The sequence below is a fragment of the Triticum aestivum genome, chromosome 2B, assembly GCF_018294505.1.
Source record: "Triticum aestivum cultivar Chinese Spring chromosome 2B, IWGSC CS RefSeq v2.1, whole genome shotgun sequence".
Classification (NCBI taxonomy): domain Eukaryota; kingdom Viridiplantae; phylum Streptophyta; class Magnoliopsida; order Poales; family Poaceae; genus Triticum; species Triticum aestivum.
The window spans coordinates 547,306,947-547,333,622 of NC_057798.1; the positions used below are offsets into that span (position 1 = coordinate 547,306,947).

Consider the following 26,676-nt stretch of genomic DNA (forward strand, 5'->3'; position numbering starts at 1 on the left):
ACTCCTAGTCAATTGATCTTTAAACTGATCTCACCTTCCTACGACTTGTAGCTTTTCATATAAAATCCCATACAGGTCATGAGGGAGAGAGCATCAGATATGACCTTCTACTGTATTGATGGTGCTCCCGTCTAGGGTGCACGGTACTCCTCTGGTGGTTATCGACCACGTGCGCTCCTCAGCAGCATGAAGAGCCCCGGACTTGCTCTTCCGCTGGTTGCCGCCGTTGTCAGTCACTTTCATTGATGTTAATCACCTCCTCCTTTGCGCTCTGGCGAATGATGGGATCGTTCTTGGGACAATCACCGGCTCGCCCCCTTGTTCACTAGAGATTGATTGTCGATTAGGGAAGGAGTGAGGCGGTGGAATGGGTCACAGGGCTGTTGGCAGTGGATACCTTGCCTATCACTGATGCTGGTCGGGTGGACGGCCAGGTAGAGATCAGGGAGAGCCGGCATGGCATGGCGCATTGGTGATTATAGCGCAGAGTGCTGCCATACCGGAGGGCTTGGGGCAGGCGATATGAGTGGATGGGAGGCAACCGAGCTAGGTTTAGATTTAATGTCAGGTTAATATGGTAGAGGATTAGGAAACATGGGTTGGGTTTTTGCATTTTTAGTGAATGGGAGTTTGTGGTTAGAGCATCTCCAGTTGTTGGCCCCTAGGTGGCGCGTAAAATCGTCACCGGGGGGCGAGCCGGCGCAAAAGATCGGCCTGGGGGCGAGTGGGTTCCGCGCCGATCCAGTGCCACCCCCAGACGCCGTTTATGTTTAAAAAAAACATTCGGCAAAGTTCGGCTAAAATTCGGCAAACTTGACATATATTAGACATGTTCGACATTTTACATAGCAAATTTATTAAAAAAAGGCCGAAACTACAACTACGGGCCGAAGAAGTTGTTGAACGCAGCGTAGTCGCCTCGTCGCCGCCATCCTCGCCGTCGTCGTCGGCGGCGGCCTTCTCCTCCTTGATGCGGCCGCCCCTGTTGGAGCCCTGCCCGGCGTCGCCATGGCGGACCGGTGGCGGTGGCGGCGCGTCGTCGTCGTCGCTGTCGTCAAGGACGACGACACCTCCTTCATCGCGGCCCCGGCGCCGATGTTCGAAGTGCTCCAGGGTGCGGCATTGTCGCTCCATCTCCATCTTCAGCCAGTCGTCGCGCACCCATTTCAGGGCCGCCGCCTCGTCGGGCTCCCCGGCGCCGTGCTCTCTTCACGGCGAGGAGCCCCGACTCTGTTTTCACGGCCGCGAGCCCCGGCTCCGTCTTTGCTTTGACGAAGCGCGGAGGAGCCGAGGAGGAGGCGCGCCGGCCACCCTCGTTTATGACGATGCCGGCGCTGTGAGTGCGCCGGCCAAGCGGCGTCTCCGCTGCGGGCTCGGCCTTGACGCTGAACACCGCCGGCGAGTCGGAGGAGTGGGAAGAAAAACGGGAGGAGGAGTGCAAGGACGAAGTCGAGGAGGAACCGAACCTCCTGGGCATCCATTGCCCGGGGCGCCGGCGGTGGGCCGGGGCGGCCGCCGCGGCAGGGTATGCCAGCGGCGGGTCGTTGCCGCCCTCGAGGTGCTCCAGCACGTCCTCGAGCGTGCGGCCGGGGGTGCCCCACCACACGCGGCGCCCCTCGCTGTTCTTGACGCCGCCCACCACCGACGCCCCGTTGGTGGATGTCAGCCTCTGCTCCTAGCGACGCTGGCAGTACGGCGCCCACGTCGCGTGGTTGTCGGCGACGTACTGGGGAGGGCGAGCTGCTCCTCTGTCAGTGAGGCTTGTACGCGGTCGACCTCGACGGTAAAGAAGGCGGGGCATGCCTCGACGTCGGGCACCGGGGGAATGGGCACTCCACCGTTGCTGAGTCTCTACCCCGTCGGCCCGGCGCGCATGTCCGGTGGCGCCGGGATGTTCGCCTCGAACAATAGCCAGGCCTCCCACTCGTGAAGCGAGCGGCGGCCGAAGCCGTTGACCGCCGCCGCGTCGCCGGGGAAACACGTGACCATCGGTCTTGGGGGAGAGGGAGAGGGAGGGAAGAAGCGCCGGTGGCTGCGCAAGGGAGAGGGAGAGCTCAGCGGCGCTCGATGGGCGGTTAGGGCTGGTGTGGCCAGAGGCGAGGGAGGCCACCGGCATATATAGCCGCGCCATGTGTACGCATGGCGGGAGGGGAGGCGTTGTCGCGCCGCCCATGACGTGCCGCCCGTGAGGAATCAATGGCAAGGCTGACCGGCGGCAGCCTTGCCATTGCTTCCACGCGGGAAACCGAGGCGTTCGGATGACGACGAGGCGTGCGTCGCTGACTCGGCGGGCCCGCAACTCTTTCGCGCCAAAACCGGTCGCCCCGGCGCCTCCCAGCGCGCCGGGTTCGGCCTGAGTCCGCCAGCGCTGATTTCGGCCCAAGCCGACGAAAAAGGGCTCCTCGGGACACGACTGGGCCATTTTTCGGCTTCGACGCGATAAAATCGTCTGGGGGGCGTGTTGAGGGCGTGGCTGGAGATGCTCTTAGTCTAGTGTCACTAAAGTATGGGCCCATGTATCATATTGTATCCAGGGATGGAGCCAGAAATTTGGTATAGGGGGAGACGAGTTCCACACTTGAGCTCTACTGAGAGCGGCGTTTTGGCTCCTAGGTGCATATGCACCCATTGTCGAAATACACATTTCGAAAAGTTGAAAAATTTAAAACAAAAATCCCGCATGTATATCCGGACGTTTTATGTGCGTTCACAAGGTTTCGGTGAAAAACGACGTTTTTTGTGGCTTGTGTAAAAAAGATAAAGAAATGCCTCGTGAATAGTTAGAATGAAGCATCAGAAATTGTCTTTTTTACACAAGCCACAGAAAACGTCGTTTTTCACTGAAACCTTGTGCATGCACATAAAATGTCCAGATATACACACCGGATTTTTGTTCCGAATTTTTTAACTTTTCAAAATGTGTATTTTGACAATGGGTGCATATGCACCTAGGAGCCAAAGGCAATTACCGGGTGCACCATGCTATAACTAATTGATTCCAACTCCAATTTTTTATGTCGATCAATCCTCGGTTATTCATGCTAGACAACAAAAAATAGAGATTTTAGACGAGGTTAATTAATAATGAAACTGAACGCACCATAGAGGTCGAAACGACAGCGTGCATCATGTACGTGAACAAATTGTGTCGTGCTTCCCCTAATTCCCTACATGTTGGTTAATAATGCAAACGTTCGAGACACTAACTTAACTAGTTAATTTCATATTTTGACAACGCTTCCACATTAGCATCATACATAACATAATTAAACAGTTCATGCCTACTACATTTGCATCATACACACCATAAATAGACATTGAACTAATCCACTCATCGATATTAAAACCTACAAAACTACATAATATATAATCTTTCTGATGATAATAAATGTCGAAATCGTCATCGGAGGCCGAGCCCAGGACAGATGAGGAGACGGTGGTCACCCTCGAAGCGTTGGAGGAGCAAGCCTCCTAGTCGTTGGTGAGGGACGCATCGTCCTCGGTCTTCAAAGTCTCCCATTGTAGCATCATAACATGGAAGAAACCCCTGAGTAATACCGGAATCTCCGACTCGGCTAGGATCTCGTCGAGCACATCTCATAATTGATTTTCTTTGACTTCAAGGCATCCACGATTGGCACGCTCATGCTGGACCTTGCGCTCGTCGACCACGGATACGAAAAAAAAATCTAGGTTCAGCGCTAGAAGGTCCGCCTCCTCCCCGATGAGCTTCGGTATCACCTCCTTATCCAAGCGCTCGACATACAGTTGCTCATACGCCTTTCAGCTCTTGATTTGCTCGTAGCTGGAGACAATCCGAGCGGCGGGAGAGGCAAGTGTGACCGAGTACGCACGATGTACGGTAAATTAAGTGTGGCCCACCGCGTGAAGAAATGAAGGGTGGTGGCGGCGGATGCCCGTGCGGCCTCCTCCATTGTGTCAAGCGTACCTTACCAATGGTAGCCAAGGTCGAGGTGGTGGACTTCCACAGTGAATTTTCCCCACGACCGCCACCAGATGTCGTTGTACTTCAGGGATGGCGGTGGCGGCAGAGCTCTTGGAGTCAGCTGCTGGAGAGGATGGTGATGGCGGAGGTGGAGTCGGGGAATACATCGACAACAAAGACAGTGTGTGTGGCAACGGAGCTCCAGGGGCGACGGTGACGTAGTCGAGGAAGATGGCGCAAGGGACGGAGACGCAAGGCGGTGGGGTCATAGGAGGGGCGAAGCGGATCTGTGGGTGTCGACGCGGGGCTGTGTGATGTGGCGGGGAGTCGACTGGCAACCGCGACTTCTACCTTGAGAATGGCGGCGGCGATAGGCCGAATCGGGCTTAGGAGACGGCCGATTCGGGGACGGCGGCGGGAAAAATTGAAGTGGCATGGAGTCAGCTAAGGTTTCGGAGCTGTGGTAGTGGGTTTTGTAACCGGTGCCAAGCCAATCGGCCGGTGCGCCGGTCGCCAAGTCTTGAATGTGGGAGGTGATAGTAGCCTCCTTATGTTTACCAAGAATGGTATCCTTTCGGACTAATTTTTTTCAAGTGAAGACAACTGTTAGAGGATGGAAGTCAATTTTTTTTATGCACTAACAATTTAGGGGTCTGATATCTAGGTCTAATCCTTCAAAACATCTCCTTTTGCGGGATCAGCTAAAGATGCTCTAAGTTACATGTGTAGGTAAAGCTCTCAATGTGCAAGCTCCTGTGCCGTGAGTAAAACCAGTGAGTTCAGCACGTTCGCTGTGCCGCCATGCCGATACACCCACCCACGCTTGCACTGTGAACTAGAGCACTCACAAACAAGTGCACAAAAAACTGCGTAGTCGATCGATCATGGCTAGCGCAGGGCAGGAAGCGAGTCTTTTCGCCGTTGTCTTTTGCTTGACGGTGGTCGCTGGCAACGCCTGTCTGAGTCTCCACGGAAGCAAAAATATCAGCGCGTAACTCATCCCCATCAACGTACGACACGATCATTAGGGAGACCCCTCGTCCCCCCCTGAATTCGGGCAAATCCTATTTAGCGCTGCAGGCGCCCGTTATAGGCAAATTTACAAACGGCCCGCGCTGGGCCGGCCCGTTATAACTGCGTATGTCAATTTCACAAAAATTTAGCGAACCCGACAGGATTCGAACCGGCGATCTACAACGTCAAACATCGTTCGAACAACCACCGCGCTACCGAGAATGATCTGTTAATCTACAACTCTTTTACTCTTTATTCCTTCTTGCTCTGTTTTCTTTTTTTTCTTTGTCCTTTTTTCCATTTTCGTTTTCTGTTTTTCCTTTTTTCTTCTTCTTCCAGATTTCCTCCCTCATTGATTTTCATGTTTTTTATTTTCTTAAATGCGTGAACTTTTTCGAAATCGATGATGCTTTTTTAACCTTTGATGAAATTTTGTTTTCAAGATCAATGAACTTTTTTTAGTGAACTATTTTTAACAATTGATGATTTTTTCTAATTGGATGAACTTTTTCCAATTTGATGTTTTTTTTTTCAAATTTGATGAACTTTTTCCTGAATTTGATGAACCTTTTTTTTCAAATTTGTGAACTGTTTTCCAAATTGATGAACTTTTTTTCAAATTCTATGATCTTTTTAAAAAATTGGTGAACTTATTTATGGATTCGGTGAACTTTTTTTCAAACCGATGAACTTTTTCAATTTCGGTGAACTTTTTTCTTATTCGATGAACTTTTTTTAAAAAATTTGTGAACTTTAAAAAATTGGTGAACTTATTTATAGCTTCAGTGAACTTTTTTGAAAACCAATGAACATTTCCAAATTTGGTGAACTTTTTTCGAAATTCAATGAACATTTTTTGCATTCGATGAACTTTTTTTTAAAATTCTATTAGTTTTTTTCTAAAATCGATGAACTTTTTTCACATTTTGTGAACTTCTTTCAAAATTGATGATTTTTTTTCTAATAGATGACTTTTCTTATCAAATGGGATGATCTTTTTTCAGAAATGATGAACTTTTCCAATTCGTGAACTTTTTTCAAAATTTGATAAATAAATTTTCATATAAAACGTAAAAAATGCAAGGTTTATTGTGTAATAAATAACGCGGCCTTAATAATTCTTTAAGTATTCATGTTCGTGTTTGTCACAGCGATCTGCGGGCAGAAATGGTTAGCTGAACCATCATCTTTTGAAGAGGCGACCTGAGTTCGAGTCATCGTACTAGCAGGTTTTTTGCGGGTCCTTTTTTCGCGAAACAATTTCTGCGCTGGTGCATTCGTGGGCCGGCCCATTTGTCGTTTGCTGTAGGCGCTAGTCGGCTTCGGCGGCGCTTAAAGCGCTCAATAGGAGCTCCCCTGAATTCGTCCCTATGTGTATCCATTAGATATCCATGGAGTGGACAAAAACAAGGCCTACCTTTGCCCAAGTGGGTCGGGTATCCATGGATACCCGAATCCATGGATAAAATTGCCATCCTTATCGATATAACGGAAATCCGATGCTTCATATTTGTCCTTCCTTTGTAATTAATTAAGGAAATAAAAAAAATTCCTAGCTTCAAAATTTCATGCTTCCACCTAATATGAATAATGCACACTTTTGAATATTATGGTACTTAAAGGAAACCAAAATAAAGACTTTTCATAGCTCAGTTAGTTAGAGCACCCGTTTAGCAGGAGGTCTTGATTTTTCAACTCTCAATGAAAGCATATTCGTTTTTGTCAATCTTCTTTGGGAACCACTAGGGATCAGACTACTGATCCCTTGCTTCCCATCAGACCACTGGATGACCGTCGGATTAACATCATGCTATTCGTCCGATCTGATACTATTGTTAGGCGCTGAGTTATTTCCTTCCTATAGTAATTAAGTGCTTCCATAATAACCTCCCGGTGACCTCTCCACCATTCCTTATCTATGCTTCTACTCCCTCCGTTCCTAAATATAAGTCTTTGGAGACATTCCACTATGGACCACATACGGAGTAAAATGAATGAACCATACTCTAAAATGCATCTATATACATCCGTATGTGGTTCATGGTGAAATCTCTAGAAAGACTTATATTTAGGAACGGAGGGAGTAGTAACTAACTACTTGCAGAAATTACGTCAATTGTTTTGGTAAGCTGTGATTGCTTCCAACAAACAAATACAAAAAATTATGCTTCCCATTAATTGCGGATTTGCTTCCTATAGTAATTAAGTGCTTCCATAATAACCTCCCGCTGACCTCTCCACCATTCCTTATCTATGCTTCTAGTAACTAACTGCTTGCAGAAATTACGTCAATTGTTTTGGTAAGCTATGATTGCTTCCAACAAACAAATACAAAAGATTATGCTTCCCACTAATTGCGGATTTGCTTCCAATAAACAGATAAAGAAACTTTATTGTTTCTGGAGATGTTCTCTTTTTGCAGCGAAGACATGGCATGGAAAATTGAATTTTTATAATGGAAACCCATGCCATGGAAACATATATTATTCAAAAAACTGTTTACAAAATAAAGATACTTCAAAAATTTGTTCCAACTGTAAATATTCTCGGATCAAACTAGGACGTCTAAACTAAAATTTTGGGTTGTAGACAACATGTAATCTGAACGTTGGAAGCATCATGCAGTAACGGTGGAAACATACCTGATTACTGTGTAAGAGAAGCTTGATTTATTTGGAAGCATAGTGTGCTATTGTTAGAAGCATGATTAGTGTCTAACTGAAACTTTGTTCAACTATGTAGGAAGCATAAATGTTCTGTGAAACCTATAATGCTTTCTCATTGTGTAACAAGAGATTCTATTTCGTGAGAAGGAAGCAAAATAGAGATATGTTGGATACAAATTTAAGAAGTTGGTGCAGCATACATGTGCCACGTGACAATTGCATGTGCTTCAAAAAAAATGAGCATGTGCTTCCAAATAAGTTGAAAGTTGTTTCAAATGTAGCATGTACATATTTTCAACGACGAACTTTCTGATTGATGAATTTTTTCCATCAACATAGCTTGTAAATGAGATCATAATTTTCTTCCAAAGAAAACAAAATTATCATACATTGGACATTGCTTCCATACAAGATACAACAAGACATTAACATACAACAAGACATGAATATCGAAGCACAACGGGATGAAGCCCCCTACTGGAACATGAGCACCATCCAAAGAGAGATGTCTTTGAGGAATAGGGTCCACAAGATCTCAGCAGCAACAATGAGATCAGACCAACGTTGCCTGAGTGTGGTGGTTAGATAGGGCCACGGGGAAGACTTGACATGCCTAAGTTGTCCTCGTGCACGAGCGAGGCCGGGGTAGGAAGCAAAGGTGATACATGAAGAAGCAGGGAATCCCATGTTAGGAAGCATGCATGTTTCGTGTGTGCTTTGTCGATGTCAAACCCGTCCCTGGACGGTCCACTCCAGCTGCCATCTTCTCCCTAGCTTTGACGACCTCTTTTTCTCCCCAAAAGATGTGTGTCGACGCCGGGGAGCGGCAAGGAGCAGCGCGGTCGGCATCGTCAAGTTGCCGACTTTATTGACCTGCAACAGTTGAGCGTTGTGTTACAAGTGTGCTCCCATGCCGATGACTAGAACGACACCCACTGGGATGCTCCATGCTGCACACCATGGCCACCATCCACCCGCATGTCGCGCGCACCATCCTCTCCCGGCCTTTGTAGATCATATCTGGCGTCATGGTGGAGAATAAGACTACACCGCAGAGAAGATCGACGCAGGTGTTTGGGTTCATGTCCCCGCTCATGTAGGGAAGGTCGCTGCCATGAGCGGGAAAAAGAACCACAAGGAAAGGCAGAGCAACAGGTGGAGGAAGGCGTGATTGTCGTGGAGGAGGATGGCGGAGAATGAAGTCAGCCTATTTGTTGGCTGTGGGAAGGGACGGACGCTGGTTCAAATCATTAATGAAAAAAACTTAATTTGAGGATGGCAGTTATGAGCAATTTAAGGAGATTAGATGCCAGCAAACGAGCCATTGGATGTGGTACAAGATGGACGGTGCAGAAGACGTCTGAGCGAATAAGAAGTATCAGACTACTGATCTAAAGTGTTTCCCATCTTCTTTTTGGCTTGCTCCCCTTCGTCATCATCAAATAAAAAATCCGCAAACATCCAGCGAGCCAGCGCTTGAACACACCACGGAGCTTCTCTGCCCGTCCTCATGGCCGACGGCGATGGTTGCTCCATCCCCCTCCCCCTCCCAGACGGCTGCCTTTTCCTCGGGTTTGATTGCTCCACGCAGTAAGAAACTCCATGCCTTAGATCCTTCCAACTATCATCTTTTGCCCCTGAATTCCCGGTCAATCACGCATTGGAATTGCTGCCTTTGATGATTCCTCCAGTTCCATTGTAGTTCATTCTTGCCATGGTCTTCGCAGGTCGCTGAAAGCCACCGTGCTGGACGCGAGCCTCGCAATCGTCGCCCACGACGCCGTGCACTTCGACTCCGAGCTGCCGCACTACGGCACGGAGGGCGGCGTCCGCCGGGACCCGGCCGAGCCGGGCCGCATCGTGTCGCCGCCGCTGATGTGGGCCGAGGCCCTGGACCTGCTCCTCCGCAGGCTCAAGCCCAGGGTGGACTACGGCCGCGTAGCCGCCGTCTCCGGCAGCGCGCAGCAGCACGGCAGCGTCTACTGGGGCCGCGGGGCGGGCGCCGCGTTGGCCTCCCTGGACCCGGCCAGGGGCCTGGCGCCGCAGCTGGCCGGCGCGTTCGCCGCGCCGGAGTCGCCCGTGTGGATGGACAGCAGCTCGACGGCGCAGTGCCGGGAGGTCGAGGCCACGCTGGGAGGCCCGCTGGCGCTGGCCCGGATGACGGGGTGCCGGGCGCACGAGCGGTGCACCGGCCCGCAGATCAGGAAGATGTTCCAGACGAGGCGGGGCCTCTACGACGGCACCGAGAGGATCTCGCTTGTCAGCTCGTTCATGGCGTCGTTGCTCATCGGCGGCTATGCCTGCATCGACCAGACCGACGGTGCCGGGATGAACTTGATGGACATTGAGACGCGTCAGCTGCGCCAAGATGCCCTTGAGGTTTTGGTTTCTTATATGTTCAGAGTTTTGCAACTGCAGTTTGCAGGAACCACATCTTTGGGGACTGAAAAGAGCTGGTGGCATAACAAGATTATTCAGTTTATTACTTGATTTCCCCCCTCCAGTTTGCTTTGTGATTGTTTCTGATGCATTCCAAGTTTACTACAGGCTACAGCTCCAGATTTGGATGTGAAGATTGGGAAGCTAGCACCAGCGCATGCTATCGCTGGAACTTTAGCTCCTTATTTTGTTCAGAGGTAGCTTAAGCGGAATTTGTGTCTAGATTTTTATATCGAATTTTTGCCTCATATATGTTCAGAGTAGCTTATGCAGAGTAGCGTGGTTTAGCACATTTTTCTTTTGAGTAAATGTCTGGAAATTCTGAGTTATATGCAGATACTAACTTTTTGTTCATTGCTACTGGCATTGCAATATCTGTCAGATTGGCACTATTATGTTGTTTGCAATGGGATCAATGATTTACCAGTTACCTTCTGATGTTATTGTTGCCTAATTAACTTCTTAATTCATAATGATTTGTGTGATTAACCTGTCAGAATGATATACTTGGATACTTCATGTTTTTCTCAGATTTCAGTTTCCAAGCAACTGTCTGGTTGTTCAGTGGTCAGGGGACAACCCCAATAGCCTTGCAGGTACGTGAGGTTCTGACTTTCTGCATATGAATTTAAAACATATGATATGTCTGCTTTCTCGTATTTTTTTTAGAAATGGAGGAGGACCCCCGGCCTCTGCATCTGGACGATGCATGCAAGGGTCGTGGTTTTGGTTTTAGTTTAAATTTGAACTAAAACCACGACACTTATTATGGATCAGAGGGAATAATATAAAGCTTACAAGAACCTTTACATACTGCAAATTTAAAAGAATATTTCCGTACCCTGATATGTATGGTTATGCAGGCCTAACATTGAGCAATCCTGGTGATCTAGCAATCAGCCTTGGAACAAGTGATACAGTAATCATCTATCACCATGCCTACTAATCCTTCTATTTTTTTTAAGAGCAATGCTATAATGTGAACGTGCAGCTAGTGTGTACATTAGGAGATGGTTCTGAATTTGGCCCATTATGCGGATCAAACCTAGTTTTTCTTGTGTTGCAGAACAGTTAGTAAAAGGATTTGCGGAAAAATGACCAGTAATTGTGCAACACTGTTTTGTTTCTATCAACTTTTGGTGGTAATTGTGACGCATTTATGATCTTTCAGGTATTTGGGGTTACTGATGTGCCTGAACCATCCCTGGATGGAAACGTACTTCCTAATCCAGTTGACCCCAACACCTACATGGTTATGCTTTGCTATAAAAATGGATCTCTAACTCGAGAAGGTACCATTTTCAGTGCCTTCTGTTGTGCTGTTACTCTTGCTAACTTATGGACTTCCTTGTCAGACATTCGTGATCGTTATGCTGAGAAATCATGGGATGTGTTCAACAACTTGCTTGAGCAAACAGACCCCCTAAATGGTACGCGATGTATTTGATCAAAATGATTAGTATCCCTCAAAATGCATATCTTGAAAAGGTGGTGTGAATTTCGTTGGATTAAGGTTTTTTTTTCAATTAAAAGATTAAGGTATTTAAACTATCAGGTTTATAAAAGTTTACATTTCGGCAAGTTGGTACACATGTTTGATTATGCGTTGATCACACTAAGGTTAATGCAGTTATGTTATGAAAAGCCTGTCTTTCTCTTTCCTTCCATCAGGCTAGATGCTTGCATTGACCACAGAATGGTAGCTTTCACATGGATTATTATGTCTCGTGTTTTTCTTCTTTTACAGGAGGGAAACTAGGATTTTACTACAAGGAGCACGAGATCCTGCCACCACTTCCAGGTTATTATCGACCTTGCATATCGTTCCCCATCCACTCTTCGTGTCATCGCTCACACCATGTGCTAATATATATGCCTAGTCGGGTTTCACCGCTACATTGTTGACACCTTAACCAATGGACCATTAGCTGAGACCAAGGAACATGAAACCGATGAGTTTGATCCTCCGTCAGAGGTTTGAGTACTCCACAACTTGTCGGTGTCATCAAACGATTGAACATGCCAAGCAAAGTTTCGGCTGGTTTAACACAAAACTTATTCAGGTGCGTGCGTTAATAGAAGGCCAGTTCATGTCCATGAGGGGACATGCCGAGAGGTGCGGCCTGCCGGTGCCTCCGAAGCGGATCATAGCAACTGGTGGCGCCTCGTCGAACCAGGCCATTCTCAAGACGATGGCGTCCATTTTCGGCTGTCCGGTTTACACTGTTCAGAGACCAGGTATGTGCAAGAGATCTGCATGACCTGATTGTACACTGACCTCTAGTGGGTGCACTCTATCTGACGACCGATATGCAGACTCTGCCTCGCTGGGTGCTGCTCTGAGGGCAGCCCATGGGTGGCTCTGCAAGCAGCGCGGCGAGTTTGTGCCGATCTCACGCGTGTACTCGGGCAGATTGGATAGGAAATCGCTCAGCATGAAGCTGGCTGTTCCATTTGGGGGCTGCGAGGGGGACGATGAGCTCCTGAACAAGTACGCGTTGTTGGTGGAGAAGAGGCTGGAGATTGAGCAGAAGCTTGTGGAGAGGTTTGGCCGTGTGAAGTAGCTTGTTTTGGGGCAACATTTCTCTGTGGATATTGAAAATCGCGTCGACGGTAGTGGACCTCTGAAAATGCATCTTCAGAGAAGGATAGTAGAGAAATTGGATCAGGACTTGAGAAGTGCAGGTGCAGCAGGCAGTAGCTGCCTAGTTTAGGCATGGACAGTCACCATGGTAACATCGTTTCATGGGTAAGGATTTGTATTTTACGGATTGAGCATGGAATGCTTCTTAAGTACTCCCTCTGTCCCATAATATACGATCTAAACGCTTTTAGATCACTAAAGTAGTGATCTAAATGATCTAAACGCTTTTATATTAGTTTACTAGGTAGTATATCATAAGTTATATATCATGGGTTGTCGAGCGGTGTGGGATATCCATTTTGATTAGCAAAAATATGTAAGCGCCTGCCTATGTATCAGGCGACCGGAAAAACTTTTTTTTGGCCAAAGTGAAAACATTTTCAGGTTACAAGAGGTTTAGCAAAGGCGCAAAATTAAGCAGATGTTTTTGTCAGTCAGTCGTGCTTTGGCCCATGTTTGCAAGGGATGGACAATGGGGGCATGAGCCAACCATCATAAAGATCAAGCTATTGTTTGTGACCAAAAAAACTTGGTAAGATGGATTTAGGACACTGGGAAAACATGCAGCGTATAACGACAAGCCACGGCGGGACCTTACTCCGGGACAGAGAATCTGAAGCGCATCTGCAAGATTCAAAGCGAAGTCGGCATGCACCGGCTTTTGCCATCTGCAGTTCCCACTTCCAAAAGTTGATGACAAAAGGTTGGTCGACCACAACGCTTCACAGCAAGATGGACAGGCTCAAGATGCGATAATTCTAGACTTACTAAGACTTGGGTAAAGTTTTACGTAACCCTCCTCCCCTCTAATCCCAATCACAAATCGCCAGCTGTCTAATCACGTAAGATTACGTTAACTTTGTTCGTAGCTGTAGCATTGCTCCTCAAGATGTCAAAAGAAAAAAAGAAAGGACAGGGCACAGCGGGGCGGAGCGGAAAGGCGTGCGTGCGTACTGGGTCGCCATGGAAAGTTGCTTCCCCGCCGGGGTGCCAAGAGCGCACAGTTTTAGCTCTCCTCGGCAGGAGGTAATAGCACTGCAGGTCCTTAAACTTGCAGTGGATGTGATGATTTGGTCCTTGAAATTGAAAAAGTGGATTATTTCATCCCTCAACTTGTCATGGATGTGCAAATTTAGTCCAGGGCCAATCAAAACTCGCCAAGTGGAGCCAGCTGGCCTGGGCCGGTCAGCGCCGTGCATTTTGCTGTTTACCCCCTGCCTTTATCACGAATCAACCCGCACTACTGCACCTGAGTTAACTGGTGGGTATATTCCTTCTCTGGGTCTCATTGCACAAAACAACTCTGCACTGTAAAGTTTTGCGCAGCAATTAAGGGGACGATACATACAATACATGCCTTGATTCTTTTGGGCAAAGTTGGATAGTATATAGATTCAATTGGTATATACTGGATGATATATATGCTCCTTCATTTTCTGAAAACAAGCGTCAAGTATTTCCGAACGGAGGCAGTAGTAGTATGTTTGTGTTTGTAGCCTGTTCGGCATAGGAGCTCGCATCAATTCAAATGCATTTCTTTTTGTCGCCTGTATGTCTGTTATTATCTGTGCTCGGCTCAGTACATGGAATTAAAAAGTGCTTTCAGGATCACATAGCTGATTCCAAGGAAGTGTTGTTTGTGAGCTGCTGAATTCAGTGCTCTGCAGACTGCATCCTTCTCCTTCAGGTTAAGGTAGATAACATTGCAGTTGTTGTAGCAAGGAAGGAGTGACTGTGCTTCTGAAAATACATCATGGTTCCACACAAGCCTAATCACCTCTTCCTGGTTTTGCAAGCACCAGCAGCAGCCTGAGGTTGGTGGTGATATGGAAAACTAATTTGATGCTTAACCTGACTTTCCTTCCACTGTTAACACTCCAGTCTGAGATTTTTGCTGTGAGGTTTCATATGGTTTTGAGACAACCGAGTCCCATTTTCTGCTGGATTGTTTTGTCTCTGTTTCTATGTTCAACTATCCACTCTGAATTTCATTGCAAGGGAGAAATATCCTGTCTCTCCTTGTGGATATTAACATATTTTTATCTTTGACAAAGATACTAACATAACTTTTTTTCCTTGTGGCTGAAACTATGTAAGCTGATTTGATACGCAGTTGGTAGCTCGGTACAAGTGGACGCTGACAAGATAAAGAGCTTACTTTTTTGGGTGGCTCATGATGTTAATATCTCGCGCGCCCCTGTCATAATCTTCAGAGTTTTTAGCGGCTCACAATGGGTTCAGATATTATTCCGAAGTCTATTTATCGTCATCTTTTCACCCGTCTAGTCTTAATAAGGTACATACATCATTGGCGCTTCACCGTAAAGCATTTGTTGAAATTTCCTCCCAGATACTTTCAGCAGATTTAACACTGAGATTAAGACATGTCGATCGTAAAGTAGAAAATGACATACTTGAAAATAGACTACATGTTTTCTGATGTTGGATTCTATATATGCTTGCAAACATTCCCCTGTATGAGTATACCAAAGAATCTCCTATTTTAGACCTATTAGTGAAGAGTCTTCATTCTCACGTGCTGCAGATATAATCTACTTATGCGCACAAATGATTGGGAGTATTTTTGAATTTGGGTTTGCTCTTCAGTGAAAATAAACAAATACTCTAATGAATTCTTTGTTATGTCACTGTCATATTAATAGACTCGGTTTTTGTTTTTATTAGTGCAAGTATATCTTTGGTACATTCTTGAGTGTTATATAAAGCTAGGCTAGTTATTTTCTGTAGGGAATATAAAGGTACTTGATCGCTTCGCACACCACAGACTATCAACATCCTATGCTCTTTTTGAACACCATTGCAGTCACAAGGCCCGGATTTTTGGAATCAATGCCGGCAACTAAGCGGCAGCGTCCCAGGGTAGACAACACTCAATATCATGTTTCATTTGAATGGCTGGATGGTGTTGCACTTAGTTCTGAATTCGCTCGTCAGAGTACCAGTGTGTAGTGTTTGAGAGCTGTTAGTAGATGACATGTGATCATTGTACAGAGAAACGCTAAAAGGCCTGGAAAATGATGCTGTTTTGCAACTTTGCCCGACACACGTTCTGTAGACTCTTTATGCTGCTATATGTTCTGTTGCAAGTATTTGTCACTTGATACATGTACAGTTTCTCCATGCCTGAAGTTTCCCTTTCTTAATCCCGGCAATTTGAGGTAAGATCAGAAGGAACTGCGTGTGCATCCATGCTTGTCCACAGGCCATCAGGTCGTGCGCAAATCTGCTAGCAAATCGTTCTGGTCGGTAGTGTTTTGTGCAATGAGACCCAGAGAAGGAATATACCCACCAGTTAACTCAGGTGTAGTAGTGCGGGTTGATTCGTGATAAAGACAGGGGTAAACTGCAAAATGCGCGGCGCTGACCGGCCCAGGCCAGCTGGCTCCACTTGGCGAGTTCTGATTGGTCTTAGACTAAATTTGCACATCCATGACAAGTTGAGGGATGAAATAATCCACTTTTTCAACTTCAAGGACCAAATCACCACATCCACTGCAAGTTTAAGGACCTGCAGTGCTATTACCTCCCTCGGCAGCATCATGCATGCACCAGAAGATGAGAACGTATGATTCTGTCACTGCATTCCTTTAGAGCTGTCCCCGTAGTCAATGGGCAAAATACTTACATGGAAGCGTTCCGGAGAGTGTATATTTATTTTTGATAGTCAGTGAAAGTAGTCTGTCTACCCGCAAAAAAAAAGTGAATGTAGTCTGTCTCTGAATGAAGTTTAGAGAGCTTCCCTGCAAAATAATACTTTCCCGTTCCTAAATATTTGTCTTTCTAGATATTTCAACAAGTAACTACATGCGAGCAAAATGAGTGAATCTACACTCTAAAATATATCTATATACATCCGTATGTGGTAGTCATTTAAAATCTCTAAAAAAATAAATATTTAGGAACGGAGGAAGTAATAATGATAATAATAACAATAATTCAGAGAGCAATTCTACGTTTGGAACACAATTGACTTACTAAACAGACTGGAAAGAGCTCTTGTTTTCTGTTCGGAAATGTGTCTATTAATATTTGTCTGATTCTGCCTTGCTTCGATTCGCCGTGAAGCGGCAAAGATACGAATACAGTGGCTAGGCATGCTGGTATGGCATCTAGTTTGAGAGGTTCATTGCTGGGGCCAAATATTTGGGAAATTTAATTCCGGAATATTGATCTCTTTGTGCAATGGCGGAGCTATGTTGGGGCCGGGGGGGGGGGGGGGGGGGGGGGGGGTGCCCCCAGCCTACTTGTTCAATCCATCTTGTCTCTCACATAGGTAGGCGTAGGCATCAGTCACTAACTTTCACTAATCAGTAGTACTATAACTCAGTCCTCCTCCTCCTGAAGAGGTACCGACACCGTGTGAAGACGGCGATTGTGCTCATGTCCATAGAAGCGCCGGCGGCCTCGCTCACGGTTGCTTCCTTCAACGCCACCCTGTTTGGCATGTATCAAGCATATCTAGTCCGTCGATACGAATCCATACCGTGTTGTGCTGTTGATAGGTTTTCATCCAGTTCGTGTGAAAATATTGTTGACCGCACACTCCTTTTCAGGCGACACACTCCTGCTGTCATCGATACAGCTCAGTGTGATGCTGACTTTTTTAATAGTGTATTGCCGCCGGGCATCTGGTCAAAGGTCACGATTCAACGTTAGGGCCACTTTCATCGTCTCGACTATCCCTGCCCTTCTGGCGTTATTGCTCGTAGAGGTGATTCTAAGTCCGCTGTTTATTCTGGCTCTCGCACTAACATGTTTGATGGCAGATCGTAGCGCCCACGACAAAGACCGTTTGGTTCTTTTCTTGCGTGATGACGGTTTGGACGAATTATTGCCTCCTAAAGGAGACGAAGAGAATGATCGACGAAAGGATCAAGGTGATGCCGGCGGTCGTGCCCCCAGCCTACTTGTTCAATCCATCTTGTCTCTCACATCGGTAGGTGTAGGCATCAGTCACTAACTTTCACTAATCAGTAGTACTATAAGTAGTACTATAACTCAGTCCTCCTCCTCCCGAAGAGGTACCAACACTGTGTGAAGACGGCGATTGTGCTCATGTCCATAGAAGCGTCGGCGGCCTCGCTCACGGTTGCTTCCTTCAACGCCACCCTGTTTGGCATGTATCAAGTATATCTAGTCCATTGGTACGAATCCATACCGTGTTGTGCTGTTGATAGGTTTTCATCCAGTTCGTGTGAAAATATTGTTGACGCACACTCCTTTTCAGGCGACACACTCCTGCTGTCATCAATACAGCTTAGTGTGATGCTGACTTCTTTAATAGTGTATTGCTGTTGGGCATCTAGTCAAAGGTCACGATTCAACGTCAGGGCCACTTTCATCGTCTCGACTATCCCTGCCCTTCTGGCGTTATTGCTCGTAGAGGTGATTCTAAGTCCGCTGTTTATTCTGGCTCTCGCACTAACATGTTTGATGGCAGATCGTAGCGCCCACGACAAAGACTGTTTGGTTCTTTTCTTGCGTAATGACGGTTTGGACGAATTATTGCCTCCTAAAGGAGACGAAGAGAATGATCGACAAAAGGATCAAGGTGATCCCGGCGGCCGTGCATCTTCACGAGTTCCTGCTGCAGGTAGTGGCGGAGCTTGACAAGAATCTCAGGAGGGCCAAAGCAAAAATATGAACAACTAGGAGGGCAAATATTAATTTTTCTTCATTATTTTGCCTTGGGCTGGGGGGGGCATGGCCCCCTCAGACTTGCACTAAGCTCCACCACTAGCTGCAGGGATTCGTAGTGCAGACGGCCTTCTTGCTGTCCAAGCCGCAGGAGTAGCTAGGTTAATGTGCAAGTGGGAATTTAGTAATGGGACCCACTTTGTCTCTGTAGTCAGATAAGACTCCAGCTCAGACTATTCCTTCGTCGTCAATGTAACGGAAATCCGATGCTCCATATTTGTCCTTCCTTTGTAATTAATTAAGGAAATAAAAAATTCCTAGCTTTCAAAATTTCATGCTTCCACCTAACACGCCCACGCCAGATCGTAGCGCCCACGACAAAGACCGTTTGGTTCTTTTCTTGTGTGATGACAGTCTGTACGAATTATTGCCTCCTGAAGGAGACGAAGAGAATGATCGATGAAAGGATCAAGGTGATGCTGGCGGCCGTGCATCTTCACGGGTTCCTGGTGCAGGGATTCGTAGGGCAGACAGCCTTCTTGTTGTCCAAGCCACAGGAGTAGCTAGGTTAATGTGCAAGTGGGAAGTTAGTAATGAGAAACGCTTTGTATCTGTAGTTTGATAAGACTCCAGCGTCATACTCTTCCTTCGTCGTCGATGTAACGGAGATCCCATTAGAAAGTTGTCCATAGTGCTAACCGCATGAGTTGTCCGTAGTGGTAACCCACTCTATGTGACCGGAGATCCCGTGAGTAGAAGTGGGAGGAAGCTGTTGGTTAGCTGGGAGGAGAGTATCCCTATTTTAATTATCCCACTCCGTGAAGATGCAATACTCTTCTGATTTGCATGGTAGGTTGATAGTCCAAGTGGCTTATTTGAGGGGGGGGTGCCCCCTAGCCTACTTGTTCAATGGCGGAGCTATGCACTTTAACTCCGTGCCTACTTGTTCCATCTTCTCTCCCACATCGGTATGCGTAGGCATCAGTCACTAACTTTCACTAATCAGTAGTACTATAACTGAGTCCTCCTCCTCCTGAAGAGGTACCGACACCGTGTGAAGATGGCGATTGTGCTCCTGTCCATAGAAGTGCCGGCGACCTCGCTCACGGTTGCTTCCTTCAACACCACCCTGTTTGGTATGTATCAAGTATATCTAGTTCGTCGGTACGAATCCATACCATGTTGTGCTGTTGATAGGTTTCCATCCAGTTCGTGTGAAAATATTCTTGATGCAGACTCCTTTTCAGGCAACACACTCCTGCTGTCGTCGATACAGCTCAGTGTGATGTTGCCTTCTTTATTAGTGTATTATCGTCAGGCATCTAGTCAAAGGTCACTATTCAGCATCAGGTCCACTTTCATCGTATCGACTATCCCTGCCCTTCTGGCGTTATTGCTCGTAGAGGTGATTCTATGTCCGTTATTTATTCTTTTCCTGCCAGCTAGGGCTCTCGCTAACATGTTTGATGGCAGATCGTAGCACCCACGACGAAGACTGTTTGGTTCTTTTCTTGCGTGATGACGGTTTGGAAAAACTTTTGCCTCCTGAAGGAGATGAAGAGAATGATCGGCGAAAGGATCAAGGTGATGCCGGTGGCCGTGCATCTTCACGGGTTCCTGGTGCATGGATTCGTAGGGCAGACGACCTTCTTGTTGTCCAAGCCGCAGAGTAGCTAGGTTAATGTACAAGTGGGAATTTAGTAATTGGAAACGCTTTATATCTGTATCTGATAAGACTCTAGCGTTAGTCGTCGTCGATGTAACGGAGATTCCATTACTAAAATTGTCCATAGTGGTGATTGCATGAATTGTTCATAGTGGTAACCCACTCTATGTGATCGGAGATCCCGTGAAGTAGAAGTGGGAGACAAGCTGTTGGTTAGCTGGGAGGAGAGTATCCCTATTTAATTATGCCACTCCGTGAAGATGCAATACTCTTCTGATCTACATGGCAGGTTGATAGTTATCTTAATGTGTTCCAAGTGGCTTATTTGAGTAAGCAGAGATTCTGTCCTGCAGAGTATCTCCCGAGGAACACATCCATATGAATTTGACTGTTAACGTCCCAGTCTGTGAGAATTGGGTGTTCTCTAATAAATTCATGAAAGGCCCTGGAGTATGACGTATACGCTCCAACCGCGGTGAAGCCTTGCAGCAGCCCAGTATCGGTCAAGAATTTGTGTGAAACTAGTCTGGCAGAAAACTTGTATTTCAAGGCATAATCCACTATTCAAGTTGTGACCTAGTGTAGCATAAATCTCTAAGTGAAAGTTCAACTTCATAGTCCTCACTAAGCATCGGTATATAAACAATGTTTTGGAACTAAATGATGTGATGTGTGAATGAGACTTTGTCGGGAATTGTTGGAATTTACTAGTAGGCCTTTGGCCCAAAGCCCAACTAAAATTCTGAAATTCTCTTGGCCCATTCATGCATAGCATGTGAGTGGTGTGAGCGGGACTAAAGTTTAATCCCACCTCGAAAGTTGAGTGAGACTTGCACCTCTTTATAAGGTGAACTCTTCTACCACTTGTATGAGCATGAGAAGAGGAAACCTATATGCGCGCTCCTCCTCCTCGCCGCGCCACGTCGCGTTTCGAAACGTGCCGAGGACAAAGCTATGCACGTTGTCTATATTTTTGCTGTTCGGGAAAAATTAATGAGCCATTAATTAATAATTAAGGACGCTTTAAATACTGAATCGTTTCTGATTCTTTTGGATCGCGACTCGGACGCGACCTATCCGGCCTGCATTATATAGTCAGGCAGACATCTACCCTAGCCGCGACCGTATCGTATGGTCCTGCACCATCGTTTTAGATTATTGCACCGCCACGTAAGTCTTCTCCATCTTTTCTTTTGGCATGCACCGTGAGAAGGGACATCAGGCCTCCGGAATCCCGCCTCTCGTGATCCTGTACGGGAGAGGGGCCATCAGATTTTTGGGTAGCGCGCTCGCGCGACTGCTGGCGGCGACGACTTCGCCAACGACGACTTCTTCCGCAGCCTCGGTAACCTCTTCCTCAACGACATGGGCGACAACATCAACGCCAACGGTGCTGCTCCCGTTGCATCGTATGTATTTCTGTCCTTCTTGTTCGAGATGGTGGTAGAATTCATGTTTCTAGTCTGTGCCCTAGATTCGACTCATCTACTATGTTAGTCCGTATAATTAATTCAATCTCTATTATTGCTGTCATGATTTGGTCTGTGCTTATTTGAATTAAATCTCATAGTAATTTGCTCACATATTCACGTATTCAACAGTATCACGGGTTGTCGAACGGTGTGGGGTATCTAGTTTGATTAGCAAAATAATGTAAGCGCCCGCCTATGTATGAGGCGACTGGAAACACTTTTTTTTGGCCACAGTGAAAACATTTTTAGGTTGCAAGAGGTTTAGCAACGGCGCCAAATTATAGCAAATGTTTTTGTCAGTCAGTCGTGCTTCGGCCAATGTTTTCAAGGGATGGACAATGAGTCAACCATCATAAAGGCCAAACTATTGTCTGTAACCCAAAAAACTTGGCAAGATGGATTTGGGCACGGGGAGAACATGCAGCATAACACTCCGGGACAGAGAATCTGAAGTGCATCTGCAAGATTCAAAGCGAAGTCGGCATGCATCGTCTTTTGCCATCCCTCCCAGATGGGACGAGGATCCCCTACCATGGCCTAGCCTACCTTTAAGTCATTGACACATGGGTCCCATAAAGCATAAGCTTCATATTACAACTTGCAAAGCAGCTTCCACTTGGGAAAGTCTAAGGCAAAAAGGTTGGTCGACCCCAAAGCAAGATGAGCGGTGCGACCGAAAAGCAAGCCATAGTGCGTGTGTACTGGGCCGCCATAGAGAGTTGCTTCCCCGTCAGGGGGCCAAGAGCGCGTAGTTTTAGAGCAACTCCAGCCGCGCCCTCAACAGGCCCCCCAGGCAATTTCTTACGTGCCGGCGCCGAAAAAACGCCTCAGTCGTGCCTCCAGGAAGCCGAAATCCGCCGACTTGACCAGTTTTGGGCCCGACGGTCGCAGGCCGAACCCGGTGCACTGGGGGGCGCTCGGGGGCTCCGGCGCAAGGGAAAAGCACGTCTAGCCCACACCGTCAGGCGAAAAGTTAAGCCAATCGGCCAGATTCGCCTCCCACCCCCCGCGCGCCGGCCGCCACCCGGCCGATCCCGCCGCCGCCCACCGCCCACCATCGCTACATAGGCCACTCCCCGCCGGAAAAGAGAAGAGGTTTCGCCGAGGCAACCTCTCCACAATCGCCCGGGCGATTTTTCTGGCGTTCCGGCAGCGCAGGGGCAGTGTACCGGCGGGTGCGCGCCAGCCACGCCCGCAAGGTGTTCGGCGATTTATCTGCTCGGCAATGGACTCGGACGACGAGGAGGCGCTCGCCGCGCTGCTGGAGGAGGAAGCCGATGCCAACGTCCAGGAAGAGGAACATCTCATGGTCCTCGCCGCCCTCGCCGGCCTGCTGGCGAGCAATGAAAAGCTGCGGCGAGGTGGCTCGGCGCCGGGGCGGATGAACGCAAAGAACCGACATCGTCTAGAAGGCTACTGCATCCTCTACTCCGACTACTTCGCCGACGCTCCACTGCATGGCGACAAAGTATTTCGGCGCCATTATCGGATGAGGCGAAAGCTTTTCCTTAGGATTGCGAATTCCATCTGGGGGTTCGACAACTACTTCAAGTGCAAGAAGGATTGCACCGGCAACACTTGGATTCACCTCAATCCAGAAGTGCACGACAGCGATGATGATGCTTGCATACTGAGCTCCCGGTGATTCACTCGACGACTATGGGCGCATGACCGAGTCCGTCGCCATTGAGTGTTTCTACAAGTTTTGCAGGGCAGTGGTGGCGGTGTTTGGACCGCAATACTTGCGAACACCCAATGCGGAAGACACTGCTCGGATCCTAGCACAGAATGCAACAAGGGGATTTCCTGAGATGTTTGGAAGCATCGACTGCATGCATTGGAAATGGAAGAACTGCCCATTTGCTTGGCAAGGGATGTACAAAGGCGCCAAAGGCGGTTGCAGTGTGGCACTTGAGGCGGTGGCCACACATGACCTATGGATTTGGCACTCCTTCTTTGGTATGCCAAGAACTCATAGTGACATCAATGTGCTGCAATGCTCCCCTTTCTTTGCCAAGATTGTTGAAGGTCATTCTCCTCCGATGAACTTCGAGGTCAATGGGAGGCACTACAACAAGGGTTGCTACCTAGCTGATGACATCTATCCAAGATGGTCGACATTTGTGAAGACTATCTCAAACGCTGTGCCAGGAGGTAAGAAGTCTCACTTTGCCAAGGTTCAGGAGGCTTGCAGGAAGGATGTCGAGCGGGCATTTGGTGTGCTCTAATCTCGATTTGCTGTTGTCCGGTACCCTGCTCAGACCTGGTCGAAAGATCAAATGTGGGAGATCATGACTTGATGTGTCATCTTGCACAATATGATCAATGAGAGAGAGTAGGAAGAGTCAGTGTTTGACACTGAACCATACTACAGGCAGGTCCTCTTGCCGAAGTTGATCACCAGCTACCGGCAACCTGGACTGCCTACCTCAATATGCGTCAGGAGATCCGAGACCCACAGGTGCATCAAGAACTGCAGCAGGATCTGGTGGAGCATCTATGGAGGATCAAGGGTGACGCCTAGCTCGACGTGTGATGAAATATGAGTTTTTATTTGTTGAACTATATAATTTGTATTGAACTATTTGTTGCACTATTTGATTTCTATTGATTTTCTGTGATGAACTATGTGATAAACAAAATTATGTATGTTGAAAATTCACGCCAAAAATGGGCCGATTCTCACCGATCCGAGCCATTTTTCGCCAAAAATGGGCCGAAAACTGGACCAACATCGGCACCTGGGGGTGACGGCTGGGTACCCAACCGCCTCCAGAGCCGATTATACCTCCGGCTCGCCCCCAAGCAACATTTTTATGCCTTTTGGGGGGGGGGACGGCTGGAGATGCTCTTAGCTCTTCCCGGCAGCATCATGCATGCGCCAGAAGATGAGAACGTACGCACGATTCTGTCGCTGCATTACGGAGAGCTGCCCCCGTAGTATATCTGGCCATGGGCCGGGCTGGGCCAGGCTTGGGCCGGGCCTAAAAAAGCCCATGGCAAAAAACTGAGGCCCAGGCCCTCCCAAGCCCTATCACTAGGCCTACGTTTCAAGCCCAAGCCCGGCCCATCTGGTAAAAAGCCCTAAAAAGCCCTTAGGGCTTAGGGCCATGGGCCGGACCTCTTCCTTAAAATGCCAATATGCCAAGCCCAAGTCCGTCCAGGTCCTACTGGTGGGCTCAAAACTTAGGCCCAAGCCCGGCCCATGGGCAAGCCCATCGGGTCTAGGCCCTGGATTTTAGGGCCGGGACTGGGTGGGCCGACAGGGCCGGGCCTGAGATGGCCAGGACTACCCCGTAGTCACTGGGCAAAATATTTACGTGGAAGCATTACGGAGAGTGTATGCTTATTTTTGATAGTTAATGAATGTAAAAAGTTGCCCGTCTCTGAATGAAGTTCGGAGAGCAACTCTACGTTTGGAACACAATGGACCTACTAAACGGGGCTGAAAAGTGCTCTTGTTTCCTGCTTGTGTGATTCTGCCTTGCTTTTCTGTCCGAAGATACGAACACTAGTGGTGAGGCATGCTGGTATGGCATCTGTATGTGAATGGCTTGCTTGTTTGAGAGGTTGGGTTGCTGAAGCCCCAAAAGTGAGAAGGCAGTGCGCGTCTTTTGCAATAGATCATCATATAGGCTGCATATATCAACGTCACATTCCTAGCTCTTTTATCGTGTCCCATTCATGTCCGTCTTTGTCGTCGTCCGAACCAGCTGCGACCCCAACGTGGATAAACCACGTGTGGTGCGTGCCTCAAGGCTGCTCGGCACGCCACTCACCGACGGCGACGGATAGACAGACAGACAGACAGTCAATTTTGGCGCGCCATGGTATCGACCACACGCCGGACCGGACGAAAAGGAAAGACGGCGCGCGATCAGCAAGAAGGATCACTGCTCACCAAGTATCCCCCTCCCCTCAGCGGTCGCCACATGCATACGTCCCGGCGCCGAAACACCTCGCCGCCGTTCTCCTGATCCGTTCGGAACGGATAGCATCTATAGATAGCACTATGTGCCCCCGATGACCATCTGAGGCAGCCGGCCATACGTCCCTCTCGGATTCATTGCCCAGTTGCCCACGTTTCCCTTCCCTCCGTCCCTCTCCGCCAGATACGGAGCATGATTGCGGCCAACCATACTCGACCCCGTACGTACGTGCTGCTGCTGTCGTTCCGTTGCGTACGCGCGCGCCGCTGCTGAGCGGGGCGGGGCAAATCGAAAACGGCTTTTGAGCCCTCGGGGCCTCAAGGGCCGTCTTTCTGAGTTCCGATCTGCGATCGCCCGGGAGACTTGTTCGCGCGCCGCGTCTGCATCTGCACCGGCTAATCAAATACAGTAACCGGCCAGGAAGAAGACGAACCTGCGCCCATCTATACACGCGCAATCATCTGTCTATCCATCAATCCATCGCATGTTTGGAGCTAGACAAGGCAGCCTGCACCTCGCGCCTTTCTTTCCTTGTTTTCTCCACCCGGGCCGCTGCTTCGCGCTCGCAGAGGCCGAGGAAAGCGACATGTGTCCATCCACCGATCGTCATGTGCACTGCAAGTGAATGTATAGTATGGCTGCTTGCGCCGCACAAGTTTATCCATCCGAGATTGTTCTCATCTCCATTTGGTTGGTTCAGTCGGCAGAACAGCGACAACGTACGTACAGAGCATCTATATATGTGGTGGTTGTCTCCTTAAATTGTTTAGCCGCTCAGGAAGATGGCCTTGATCGTGCCCAGGGGTCGAGGACTAGTCGCTCGCGCACATACCTACCGCCGCAACTTCGATGATTAACCCCTTCCTTCCAAGATCAACACTTGGTTAGCCCTATCCTTTCGTATGTGTCCATGGAAAAGAAAATGAATGATCACTGTCAGTTCAGCTCACTCATCATCACGACAGCAATTATAGAGTTGGACGCTCCAAATCGACATTGTGTACGCATGGTATGTAATACTTAATCGCCCACGAATATTTAATCGCCCGGGAGTAGTACATTCTACACTCAACCTGCAGTCAGTTTCGACCACGAATATTTAATCGCCAACCAGCTATAATACTACGCTGACTGAACCAATACGAAATCGCGGCTCCTCATCATGCTGAGAGGGGGTCATTAGTAGTTTAAGTGTAGAGGACAATGGTGCACGCACTGATGGTAGAGGGTGAGCAGATCGAC

General features: G+C 47.9%; 1 protein-coding gene across 3 annotated transcripts; it reads left to right on the forward strand.

Moving 5' to 3' along the window:
- The first annotated feature begins 8,998 nt into the window (after nt 1-8,998).
- On the forward strand, nt 8,999-15,775 carry LOC123045948 (xylulose kinase 2). Of its 3 annotated transcripts, XM_044469199.1 has the most exons (13): nt 8,999-9,216; nt 9,354-10,005; nt 10,174-10,262; nt 10,597-10,661; nt 10,929-10,984; nt 11,237-11,357; nt 11,421-11,495; nt 11,813-11,866; nt 11,946-12,040; nt 12,129-12,303; nt 12,382-13,487; nt 13,579-15,005; nt 15,458-15,775. In XM_044469199.1, exons 1-11 carry the CDS (start codon nt 9,137-9,139, stop codon nt 12,627-12,629), a joined length of 1,710 nt encoding a protein of 569 aa, XP_044325134.1. In that variant the 5' UTR covers nt 8,999-9,136; the 3' UTR covers nt 12,630-13,487; nt 13,579-15,005; nt 15,458-15,775. The 3 variants fall into 3 exon arrangements, with proteins under 3 accessions (XP_044325134.1, XP_044325133.1, XP_044325135.1); XM_044469198.1 differs by having other exon boundaries at nt 12,382-15,005; XM_044469200.1 differs by having other exon boundaries at nt 12,382-15,005; nt 15,534-15,775.
- The last annotated feature ends 10,901 nt before the right edge of the window (nt 15,776-26,676 follow it).

Bases quoted from the DNA above. Each gene is read 5' to 3' on its own strand.
- LOC123045948 (XM_044469198.1), top strand. From the start codon at position 9,137: ATGGCCGACGGCGATGGTTGCTCCATCCCCCTCCCCCTCCCAGACGGC. The intron at 9,217-9,353 runs GTAAGAAACTCC...TGGTCTTCGCAG, and splicing joins GGGTTTGATTGCTCCACGCA to GTCGCTGAAAGCCACCGTGC. The intron at 11,496-11,812 runs GTACGCGATGTA...CTTCTTTTACAG, and splicing joins GCAAACAGACCCCCTAAATG to GAGGGAAACTAGGATTTTAC.